This window comes from Rhinatrema bivittatum, chromosome 11 (assembly GCF_901001135.1).
Source record: "Rhinatrema bivittatum chromosome 11, aRhiBiv1.1, whole genome shotgun sequence".
Classification (NCBI taxonomy): domain Eukaryota; kingdom Metazoa; phylum Chordata; class Amphibia; order Gymnophiona; family Rhinatrematidae; genus Rhinatrema; species Rhinatrema bivittatum.
Window position 1 is genome coordinate 52,819,264 of NC_042625.1, and position 12,252 is coordinate 52,831,515.

Here is a 12,252-nt window from a genome sequence, read left to right on the forward strand (position 1 = left end):
TGTGTGCAATAGTCATGCAGACTTTACTTCATAAACTTTTGGCCACTAGGGACCTCATCTTAATACCTGCACATTCCCACCAGCCCAGAGAACACGCACAACAATATACCAGCCCTCCACTCCCCTAGGAGCTGGACAGGAGGTTACGGCCCTTACCTTCCTCCACCCCAGCCCCTTTCCAAGTGCTTAGTTGCTGTCTGTGGAGGTGGGAAGGTAATCCAGGTTCTCCCTTTACCCTCTCTAGATGTCCCCATGCCCTCTGCCCCCTGACCTCTGGTACCAGTGTATCCCAGCGAGCTGCTGACTTCATACTGGTGCAGGTGTGGTCGTGGGATGAGCAGGATGTTGGAGATTTTGCCTAGGGAGCTGTCATCTGACGCCTGACTTCTCACTTCTTCCTGAGGCAGAGCACGGCTCTGCAGAGAGGGACTGCAGGACACCTCGTAGGAGCCTGAGCTCTTCCGGGTCTGACACTCTCGGTCCCGCTCCCTCAAGGGCCTGCAGGAAACACACAGTCCTGACTATATCAGGAATCAGAGCGCCTCTTACCCACAATGCTTGGATTCACAGATAGTTTGGAGAATACTTATTTCTGCTTTGCTGTAAACTGCACTGGATAGTCCTTCGATGGACTAGGAAGGCAGTCTATAAACTTCGGACATACATGCAGGTCACCTCTGCTCCTTTTTCAGGCCCTTTACCTGAAGATGCTGCAGCGCTGAGCTCGGGATGGGCCGGGCAGGCAGAACACTTGTGCATCGTAAGCGTCATAATCCACCTGGATGGGGAGGGCATTCTCAGGGTCCTTCGGAGTTCCTAATGCTGAAGCAGACCAGGGAAAGAGGTTTAATATAGAAGCAGGATGTGGAGAGAAAGGAGGTGATGTGGAAATAAAGGAGGTATTGTGGGGCAGAGCAGGTCCTGTCACTTCGCCAAGCAGAACCTCTCAAGTCTAATGCAAGCTCCAGATCATCAAAGTCCTGCTCACAGCGCAGGAACTGGCCCTCAGCCTGCCCCAAGGTTTTCCTCAGCCAGGAGCAGACCGCATGCTCTCAGACAGCCTGCTTTGGGACGAGCAAGCACGCGCCTTCTCTCTGGAACTTACCAAAGCCCCCACGAACTCCTGCATCCGCTTTTTGGAGAGGTTTGGCTTTCTATGGAAAACAACATCTAAGCACCTACCTAAATATTCCCCTGGAAATGCGCATATTTTTTTTATTACTGAGGTGATTCTTGACCATTCAGGAAACAGCTGATTTATTTTTCTTTGGCCTTTAAGACTGGTGCAGTTTTTAGCTGTTGGCTTCAGTTTTGTGTGTGGTAATGTTTTTGTGCATCTTTTGTTTTGTGTTTTAATGTTGTACTCTGCCCTGAAGTACTGGTCTGGGTCGGATGGAATATAAATAATATATATATATATATATATATATATATATATATATATAAAATAAATAGAAATGTTCGCACCTTGTGGATCCCTGCACGCTCCTTTACCAGGGTAAAATCAATACTGACTTCGATAAACGGCTTTTGTAAAATTGCTCTTAGAGATTAAAGCATTCAAAAACCTCAGAGATCACTTACATGTCTCTTTGCCATTTTTCCCTTTCTCAGTCGAAGGCTAAAAAAATCAAAACAGTAAATATTAAATCTAAACTGATGCTAAGCAAGGCAGCACCTACACATACCACTACCATCTTCTGTAGCATTCAAACTATTTTCTTTCCACTCATCCAAGCATCCCCCTCTGTCCCAGGATCAGCACCCACCTTCCTCCCTGCCAGCTTGATTCGGGGCGTGAAGCTGTTACAGAAGAGCTGACTCTTGGACGTGTAGAAACTGAAACAGAAAAACCCAGAGTTGGAACGCCAGATGAGGAGGGAGGATGTGAGATTGGGGGTCATTCTCTCCATGAAGAGATTAACATGGGGCAAAGGACAAAGCATCATCGTTTCTGGGACACATGGAAACCATTCCTGGATTTTGTAGACATAAAGAAAATTGATATAAGTGATCTTTAAAGATGGGATTGACTTCATCTCAGCCAGGAGCCTTTCTATATAAGTACAATAAATAAACAAACACGGTTTGCCTTCTGGAACCTGTAACGCTCTCATCCATGTTGCTCTTGTGTTTTCTCTGTTTTGCTTATTATGTGATACACAGTGAACAATGGATTGGACATTTGAGGCATATAAGAATATGTAAGTAAATACATTTCTATTGATATTTTTATGTATTTCTTGCCCATTTTATTCTAAAAGTTTTGAAATAAAGAAAAAATTATATTAAAAAAAAAGAGAAAACTCCAAGTCATGTAAAGAGGAGCCATCTTGGCCCCTCACTCTGGCTCTCAGAATGAGCAGACAGACCAACAACCCAGAAGAAGGTCAGAAGTGGGCCAGAGCAGCCCAACAGCCAAGTCTCTTCCAGCAGCTGGGGGGAGGGAGACCCTATCTGAATGGTATCTAGGGAGAGACTGCTCTCATTCCAAGGTGAGTCCTACCTGTGATTTATCCAGTGAGGGATGTTATAATCGTCTCCCAAGTGTGATCCCCCAGGATTGCTGCGACTGTGAAGCTGCACGTGAAGAGATATCATCAACTCTCCTCTGTCTCTCACTTATCCACTCCCCTGTATAAGTTTTCTCTTGCTCTCTTCCCACTCCCCCATTATTCACTCACCCGCACTCTGGCGCAACCTCCTCCACTGCTCGATCTCCTCTTCCCCTTACCCATGCACTCTTCTCCAACCTACATAAGTTCATCACCACTACACGCTCTCAGCTATGTGCTCCCCTATGCCCTCCCATTGACAGCCCCAGAGGACTCCCCACAAACAATGACTCATAGGCATGGGACACAGAGACAAAAGTAGAACATGGAGCACGAAGAGTTACCTTGAAGAGTGGCACTGCATGAAGTGGCTGCTCCCCCATACACACCAAGTCCACACCAATACCTGCAGAAAGGACAGAAAGCTAAGGTGCTCTAGGCCTGAGCAGTCTCCAGCAATGCTTCACCAAACAGTCCTCAGTTATAACACTACCAGTCTCCGACTCAACCTAGCTTACATTAGCCAGAGCTTCCATAGAGTTCACCCTGCCTCCCTCTCCAAGGATCTCCCACAGCCGAAGCCTCCACCCTGTCTCCCACACAAGAGCTTCCCACAGCCAAAGCCTCCAGAGTTCACCTGGTCTCCCATCCAAGGGTGTTCATCAACTGGAGCCCCCGCAGAGCTCACCCTGTCTGCCACCCAAGGGTGTTCATCAACTGGAGCCTCCGCAGAGCTCACCCTGTCACCCCTCACACTTTCACAAAGGTCTCCTGGAGGCTGAGCTTGCACTGTATTCCCTCTTCCATGGTGGTAAAACTGGAATCCTTACCATTATCGATCATGCGCTGTTTAGTCAGAATCATGAGTAATCTGTCCACCTCAAATACCCCCACACCAGGCGTGATCACCACAGACATCTGGCCTGTCCTGTCAAAGTTTCGATTTATATAGTGCTTGTCAAATACTGAGAGACAGAGAGAGAGAGACACACACACAGAACTTTATTAATTATTGCTTGCAGTTTTTGATCATGCTTCCAATATGTGTTGCTTGGTGCAATGTACGGTCAAAAGAACACAGATAACGGTACTGAAATCCGCAGTGGAGCTTGAGAATTGCATAATATAAACTGCTGGAATAAAAATTAAAATAAATAAACGTCCCATGTTGGTATCCCCCCTCTCCCCAATGCCTTGCAGTGGTATCCCTCATTTCCACCTTATTTCAACCTCAGCTCCTGTCACCACCTTCAGTCACTCACCGTTGAAGGACAAGTTAATGGCCTCCAGATAGTTGCCCTGTGCCGACGTGGCATTATATCCCGTTGGGAAGCCCTCTGGCAAGGACAAGGACAGATGGGTTATTGACATAAAAAAATAATAGCAAATTCTATAATTTATCATCAAATGAAATTAAAAAACCACTGAGACACAGAGAAAGGACCTCTTCCTTGTCTTCTGCAGCAAATAATCAAACAAAGAGAAAAAGAAAGAGAGACAGTGATAGAAAAAGAGACCAGAGGAGGAGACGTTAGCGGGCAGCTTTTCCACGTGAGGTTATGCAGTGAAGCTGGGAGACCTGCCAATAATTTATCTCAGGAAGTGATGGAGCCTCCCACCCCTGCAACTTCCATCTTAGCTCCCAGCTCTGTAATTGAGGTATTACCATGGAGAGCGTTCCAATTATGGACTCGAACACTGAGCTTTCTTTCAGTTGTGCTGCATCTGCCACCTCAGGCTCTTTTTTTTTCCCCCCACATACAAACCTGACTTCTATGGCTTACACCCTGATCTACTGCAGCTCACGTTTTGTAGCTCTGCCTGCACACGGCTCACAGAAACTTCAGATGTTTCAGAACAGCGCTGGCTGACTAAGAGGCAATATGAGACCTGCATTGGCTCCCTGATTGTCAGAACCCTTTTTAAAAACACTAGTGACCTTTACAAGCATGAACGATCTCGAACTGAAATACTTAAAAGAAAGATTAATAAAGTGTTTTCCAGGCAGGTCATTGAGATTGCAAGGTGAGGTCCTTCTTATAATTCTTTCTCAAAAGGAAGCTGAACTCAATAATATATTAAACCCAGCATTTTCAATAATAGGTCCCTCTACATGGAATGCATTTCTTAAAGAAATCAGGGCACTTTTTTCTAATGATTTGCCATTGAGGAAGGCCAGAAAAACATGTTTTTGGTTTGTTTTTTTAATCCAAGAAGTATGGAGCTATCAGTGAGGGCTAGGTTTTCTGTTCTATCAACATTTTCGTAAGATATATTGGGGGGTGACTATCGAGAAGAGTTTGTCTTTTTCCAGATGATACTAATAACATCTGCAACAGGATCGATACCCAGGGAAGGTGTGGAAATCATGAGAAGAGATTAGTGAAGCTTGAGAAATGGTCTAGAGTTTGGCAGCTAAGATTTAATGCTAAAATATGCGCAGACATGCACTTGGGCTGCAAAAACCCAAGCAGGGGATAGAGTATAGGGAGTGAAATTCTTCTATGCATGCAACAAGAGCGGGATCTGGATGTAATTGTACCTGAAGATCTTAAGGTGCCCAAAGCAACAGTAAAAGCCAGAAAGATGCATGGCAGCATAGGGAGAGGAATGGTCAGCAGAAAAAGGGAGGTGATACTGCCCCTGTATCAGTCCCTGGTGGGACTTCGCTTGGAAGACTGTGTACGATTCTGGAGACCGCACCATCAAAAGCATATAAACAGGATGGAGTCAGGTCCAGAGGGTGGCTGCTACTAAAATGGTCAGTGGTCTTCGTTCTAAAGCCTATGGGGATAGACAAAAATCTAAACATGTACACCCTGGATGAAAGGTTAGACAGGGGAGAGATTAGCAAGACATTTAAATATCTCAAGGGTTTACATGTACTGGAGATGAGCCTCTTTCAATGGAAAGGAGGCTCTGGAACAAGGGGTCATGGGATGAGGGTGAAAGGAGGCAGACTCAGGAGTAATCTAAGGAAATATTTCTTTACAGAGGGAGGTGGATGCATGGAACAGCCTCCCAGTGGAGGTGGTGGAGACAAGGGCAGTATCTGAATTCAAGAAAGCCTGGGATAAACACAGGAGATCTCGGAGGGAGCAGGAGGGATTGTAGAGCTGATCGGTTGGTGTGGATGGGCAGTTCAGATAGCCAAATGGTCTTTTTTCCCACCATCACATTTCTATTAGAGGTGGGTGAGGAATAGATTAGCTGTTTGCTTAGTAACTAAAATGTTAGGATATTTTTTATTTTTTATTATTATTAGCTAATGGGAGTGAGTATATTATTTATTTATTTAAAAACTCTTCTATACCGCCGTTGAGTTAGATAACTATCACAACGGTTTACAAAAAGGCACGTTAACGAAAAATATGAGTGGTATAGATTACAAATTAACCATGTGCCATCACAGAACGGTATTTTTGTGCGTATATATGACCTTTAATGGTTTCTACTGTCATGATTGTGTGTTTGTATTATCTATATTTTTGGTTTTGATTGTGCATATGTATTTTCCCTTTGAAAATTACCCCTGCTAATTTGTGCACATACACTTTGGAAAATGCAAAAGCATGCACCTAAGGGCCCACCCCCTCCCCCGGGACCACCTCTGCCCACCGTGGGCAAACTTACTTGCAGACAAACTCTGCGTACTAAGCTTACCCACAAAGCAGGCAGGCTTGTAGCAGCACATCTGTGCCTTTGAAAATGACTTTGGCAACAGAGCAAGGAAGACTGGGAAAGGAGAAAGGCTTTACCTGCCCCCTGCAGTCGCACGAGCACAGGATACTGGATGAAAAGCTTTTTAATGGTTACCAGCAAGGATGCCCACTCCTCCCGTCTTTCATTCTGCACCACAACCCTGCAAAGTAACAAAGGGTGCCTGAACACAGGAAAAGTTAAAAAGTCATGCATTTATTTAGCCGTACTGATTAACTGCATTCCCAACTGAACCAGGGAAAGCAGAAACGAGTGGCTATGCAGGGACTCTGAATAACGTAACAAGCCTTACCAGTAAAAAGCACACAGGGCATGGGACAACAAGAAAGGAAAATTGGTTCTTAATTTTTGTTCCTGTAGTATCACAGATCAGTCCTGACTCCTGGGTTTTGCCTCCCTTCCAGCAGATGGAGACAGAGAAAGTTTTACTGATGCTGCCACTTAACCTTATGTGACACCTGCAGCTCCTCAGTATTGAACTGTATCAAAGCCTAAGATAAAAAATTCATCAAAAAACGAACATTTCTTTTAAAAACAATCTGTATCATAGAAAAAACAGAAAATAGACTGAACAGACGACTCTCCCCTCCAAAAAAATCGGGCAGGTTCTAGACTGATCTGTGGTACTACAGGAACAAACATTAGCAGGTAAGAACCATTTTCCTTTCCCTTTCAATCCAGACTCCTGGGATGTACCAAAGCTCCCTACTCTGGGAGGTTCCTGGAGAGTCCTGCTCCCAAAACATTCTCGCCAAAGGATCGAGAATCTGTATCTCCCACATCCAGATGATAAGTGTCTTGAAAAAGTATGCAGCGACTTCCAAGTCGCCACCCTGCATATCTCCTGCAGAAAGACTAGTTGAGCCTCCACCCATGAAGCAGCCTGAGAGTGCGTCGAATGAGCACGTAACTCTGAGGAACCGGGCGACCCTTGGATATGTAGGCCGACCCAATAGCCTCCTTAAGCCACCGCACAATGGTAGTCTTAGATGCCTGCAAACCTCTTTTCGGACCACTCCACAGGACAAAAAGATGATCCGACCTTTGAAATTCATGATATCTTAATAATGTCCTGTGTACATCCAAAAACTTAAGCTCCCGCGCAGGAGGAGTAGAAGCGTCCACATCTGGAAAAGCTAGAAGCTTTCCTGTCTGATCCACGTGAAACGCCAAAACTACCTTCGGTAAAAAAGAAGGTACCGTATGCAAGGATACCCCCCAAGTCAGAAATCCTAAGAAATGGATCCCAGCATGGCAAGGCCTGTTTAACTCAGAAACTCTCCTAGCCAAACAGATGGCCACCAGGAAAACAACCTTAAGCATCAAATCTTTAAAAGTCGCCCTTCTGAATGATTTAAAAGGAGCCTCACACAAACCCTTGAGGACAAGATTAAGACTCCAAGGTGGGCAAACTCTCCACACCGGAGGACGCAAATTCTTTGCACTCCGTAGAAAATGAATAAATCCGGATACGATGACAATGAAGAACCTTCAATCTTACCTCTAAGACAACCTAAAGCAGCCACCTGAACCTTAAGAGAATTTAGAGCCAGGCCCTTAACAATACCTTCCTGCAGAAAGGATAAGACATCTATAACCGCAGCCTCCAGAGGCAGTATACCATGCTCTGTACACCAGGCTTCAAAAACCTTCCAGACGCTCACATAGGAAAGACAGGTCAACTTTCTCCTAGCCTGCAAAAATGTCAATCACCGCCTTGGGATAGCCTTTATGCCTCAAACGCCTCCTTTAAAAAGTCATGCTGCTACACAAAAGTGAGCAGCCTGGTCTGATAATATGGGCCCCTGATGAAGAGGCCTGTTAGATGTCCAAAGCAAATTGGCCCGTCCACTGCCAAGTTGACTAGATCCGCAAACCACGGCCGATGCAGCCACTCTGGAACCACCAGCACCACTTCACCCTGATATTTCTCTATCCTTCGCAACACTTTGCCTATTAGCGGCCAAGGAGAGAAGACATACAGCAGTACCCCCCCCCCCCCCAGGCCAAGGCACTACTAGAGCATCACGCCCTCGGCCCCATGCTCCTTTCGCTGACTGAGAAACCAAACCGCCTTGGCATTCCGACGTGTCGCCATTAGATCCACGTGCAGTGGACCCCATCTCTCACAGATGAGCTGCATCGCTGTCTCTGAGAGCTCCCACTCTCCCAGATCTAAGAGCATGCAACTCAAAAAATCTGCTTGGATGTTTTCGATACCTGTGATGTGCAATGCCGCAATCCATTCTAGGTGAAGTTCCACCCAACACATCAACTCCTGGGCCTCTTGGGCTACCGCTAGACTCTTGGTACCACCCTGCCGATTGATATACACCACCATGGTCACATTGTCGAAAAGAGCTCTCACTGACCGACCCTTGACCAAAGGAAGAAGAATTTGTAAGGCCAAGCACACTGCCCTGGTCTCCAACTGGTTGATCGACCTGGAAGTCTCTTCTCCAGACCAACAACCTTGAGCGGACTCATTCTGACAAACCGTTCCCCAGTCAGAGAGACCTCGCATCAGTAGTAAGTACCACCCAATCTGGAACCTCAAGTTCCACATCACATACCAACTGGCACCTAGCAGCCACCAAGAAAGACTGTCTCTCACTTCTCCCTCGAGTGGCAAGGAACAATGAAATTCTTCTGAGAATGGACTCCACCAAGCCAAAAGGACCTCATATCCGCAAATGCCCATGGTACTAACTCCAGGGTTGACGCCATAGAGCTCAGAACCTGCAAACAGTCCCAGACCCTGGGCGTCGGCAACTGCAAAAATCACCGAATCTACCCCTTAAGCTTCTAGCACTGTGAGAAAAAACTTGCCCGTATGAGTATCAAACCGGGTACCCAGATACTCCAGGGACTGTGAAGGCACCAAATGACTTTTCGACAGCCAAGAGACTTGAGTAACTCTGTCACTTTCTGCACCGACCGACAACAAAGATCCTCTGACTTCATCCTGATCAGCTAGTCATCCAAATAAGGATGCATCAGAACACCTTCCCGACGAAGAGCCATTGCCACAACTACCATAACCTTGGTAAAATTCTGTGGAGCCATGGCCAACCCGAAGGGCAGGGCCTGAAACTGAAAATGTTGACCCAGAACCATGAACCGCAGAAACCGCTGGTGATCTGGTTGAATGGGTAAGGGAAGGTATGCCTCCGTCAGATCTAAGGATGCTAGAACTCTCCTTTGCGAACTGCCACTATAACTGATTTTAGAGACTCCATATGTAAATATGGAATCTTGAGCACCGAATTCATCTTTTTCAAGTCCAGGATTGGGCAAAAAGTACCTTCCTTTTTCAGGACAACAAAATAAATGGAATATCTCCCCATACCTTGCTTGTCTCGCGGAACTGGAATCCCTGCCCCTAATTGGCGCAACATGTGCAGCGTGTCTTGCACTGCTAACCGCTTGACCAGCGAATTGCAAGGGGGAAAACACAAACAAATATCTGATGGGGCGCGCAAATTCTAACACATAGCCTTCTCTGACAACGCTAAGGACCCCCTGATCCTGAGTAATTTTAGCCCACTCCCTGTAAAACCGCATTAAGCGACCTCCTAATCAAAGAACGTCAGAGTGGACCTGCCTCGTTGCGAGGACTTGGCTCCTGCTGCACCACTACCTGCGGGTCACGGAAGGGACTATGGCCTCCTCGAAAGGACTGACCCCAAGACTGCCCCCGAAACGCGGACTGCTTCTGTGGCCCTGACACTCCTCTAGCTGGACGAGTTCTTCTACTATCCCGAAACCGGGAAGAGACCTGAAAAAAACCTCTTGCCGTTAGGTTTATTCTCAGACAGTCTGTGTACCTTATTCTCGCCCAAGTTCTTCATCAACTGCTCTAAATCCTCTCCAAACCAAAGTTTACCTTTAATCGGCAGAGAATTCAACTGCAACTTGGAGGACACATCAGTGGACCAGTTGTGCAACCATAATCGTCTCCTGGCTGAGACACCATAATTCTCAATGATGTCCTTACCAAGTCATATAAGGCATCTTCCCCATAAGTAACTGCCGCCTCTACTCGCTCCGCCCTGCTTGCTTCGTCACCGGAACTTGGATGACTCTCCTGCAGCTGTTGAACCCAGCACAGACAAGCCCACAGCATAAAACTAGAACAAATAGCAGCTCTCAGGCTTAGAGCAGACATGTCAAAAATCCTCTTAAGAAGCACCTCCAACTTCCAATGCTACACGTCCTTCAACGCTGCAGACACTGCCACAGGAATAGTTGTCTTCTTAGTAACCGCAGAGACTGCAGCATCAAACTTAGGAAGGGCAAAAAGCTCTAACGTCTACTCGGGTAAAGGGTACAGCTTTGCCATAGCCTACCCACCTTCAGGCCTGCATCGGGACTCCCCACTCCCTTTCCACCAGCTTCTTTATGGATTTGTGATAAGGGAAGGCTCTAGCTGGAGCCCTCAGGCCATCAAGGACTGGATCTTCCCCCTTCAAATCCGAATCCTCCTGAGGTACCTTGACCCCAAGTTCCAGAAGAGCCTGAGGAATTAAGGGTCCCAGTTCCTCCTGCTGGAACAGACAGACTTCCTTCGGGTAATCCCCTTCAAAAACCGGGAACTCTGGGGGGTGGGAGGGGTAGGGGAAGGGAATTCTTACTTATTTCAAAATATTGTATTATAGTCAGTATTTCCATTATTATCAATTGCGGACTATGCTGTTTGCTTGTATCTCGAAGTCCATAATTTTATCTACAATTTGTTTGGCGATGACTGTGCTTCGCTGTATCATACAAATACTTGTGCCATGATGCTGTGTCCGTAGTTTGGCTGTTAACTCTTGTTTCTATTTGAACATGGAAAATTTCTGTGATTATTAATAAAAGTTATAAATTGAAAAAAAAAAAATGGGTACTCGTCCAGATCCTCTTGCTGATCATCATCTCTGGGACCTGGATCCCTTGACAAATCAAGCCCTGTAGGATCCCTTGTGCACTCTGGGAAAGCAACTGACCCCTCAGACTCCTCCTCACAAAGTCCCAATTGAGAAGGACCTACTACCTTTTATTTATTTATTTATTTAGAAACTTTTATATACCGGTATTAGTGGGGACATCATACCGGTTCACATTCTAACAAAAGGCTTGAAAATACATGTGAACAGGGAAGGAGAACTGGGAGGGGGGTTAACCAAGGGCAGTATGGAAAAATAGTTTAAAACAAGAACAAGAAACAATTTACAATATAATTAGCTCCTTAATATAAGGAATGGGAGGTCACCAAGGGGAGGTGTAAGAAATGGTGTGAAGGGGAGGAACTATTCTGAATAAACTTGGTTGAACAGTAGTGTTTTTGACAAAAAGGGACCCTTTTGGTAGAGGATTGAGCCGATTTGGACCCCTTATCCGGTCCACTGGACGGTTGAATTCGCTCCCTAGAGGAGGACCCCTCTCCTGTTGCTTAGCCAAATAAGCCTCATTCAGCAACAAAACAAAGTCTGGCAAAAAAGGCTGTGAGGGAACAGATGGGGGCGCAGCCTGTACTTCCTCCCCTCTGAAGCTTCCCACTCCTCTCCGGAGCCAGAACAATCTAAGAACAAATACAGGGGAACGTGCCCGCCCCCTCCTGCCAGAGTGGGAATGGCCGCAAAGGAATCCAAGATGGCTGCCATTCCCATACTGAGCGGGAAGGGATCCTCTGCCGGCCTCAAGCTCCGACGCACCACAGGCAACGAGGGGGAAACTAATCTCTGCATTTTAGCACTTCCCTGGCCGCTGGATGGGCCCCCCCCCCACTGCCCAAAGCACACCCATATCATAGTCCCTCTCTGTTTAGCCACGATCGTGCCGACCCGCACGTGTGGCAGACTGACCCGCATCTCATTGTAGTTGCAGTCAAAAGCTTATCTTAGAGCAGCTCAAAATACACAGACCTCAAATTGCAAATCTCACACCCAGCCGCCCAAACCAGGCAGGAAAAAAGTCATCAGCACAGCCCTCCTCT

General features: G+C 46.4%; 1 protein-coding gene across 10 annotated transcripts in view; it reads right to left on the minus strand.

Annotated features, from left to right (window-relative positions):
- Positions 1 to 12,252, minus strand: part of DEPDC5 (DEP domain containing 5) — a 71,163-nt gene that overhangs the window by 30,418 nt on the left and 28,493 nt on the right. For 9 of the 10 annotated variants that reach the window (XR_003851923.1, XM_029571156.1, XM_029571155.1 and 6 more), the window contains 9 exons: positions 6,314 to 6,417; positions 3,818 to 3,892; positions 3,386 to 3,520; positions 2,900 to 2,961; positions 2,507 to 2,580; positions 1,770 to 1,839; positions 1,585 to 1,621; positions 702 to 822; positions 272 to 498 (listed from right to left, as the gene is read on the minus strand). Coding sequence is in view for 9 of the 10 variants with exons in the window: in XM_029571156.1 (XP_029427016.1) it covers positions 272 to 498; positions 702 to 822; positions 1,585 to 1,621; positions 1,770 to 1,839; positions 2,507 to 2,580; positions 2,900 to 2,961; positions 3,386 to 3,520; positions 3,818 to 3,892; positions 6,314 to 6,417 (905 nt within the window). In the remaining variant the exon portion in view is untranslated. The remainder of the gene's footprint in view (positions 1 to 271; positions 499 to 701; positions 823 to 1,584; positions 1,622 to 1,769; positions 1,840 to 2,506; positions 2,581 to 2,899; positions 2,962 to 3,385; positions 3,521 to 3,817; positions 3,893 to 6,313; positions 6,418 to 12,252) is intronic. The other variant, XM_029571158.1, reaches the window with a different exon arrangement.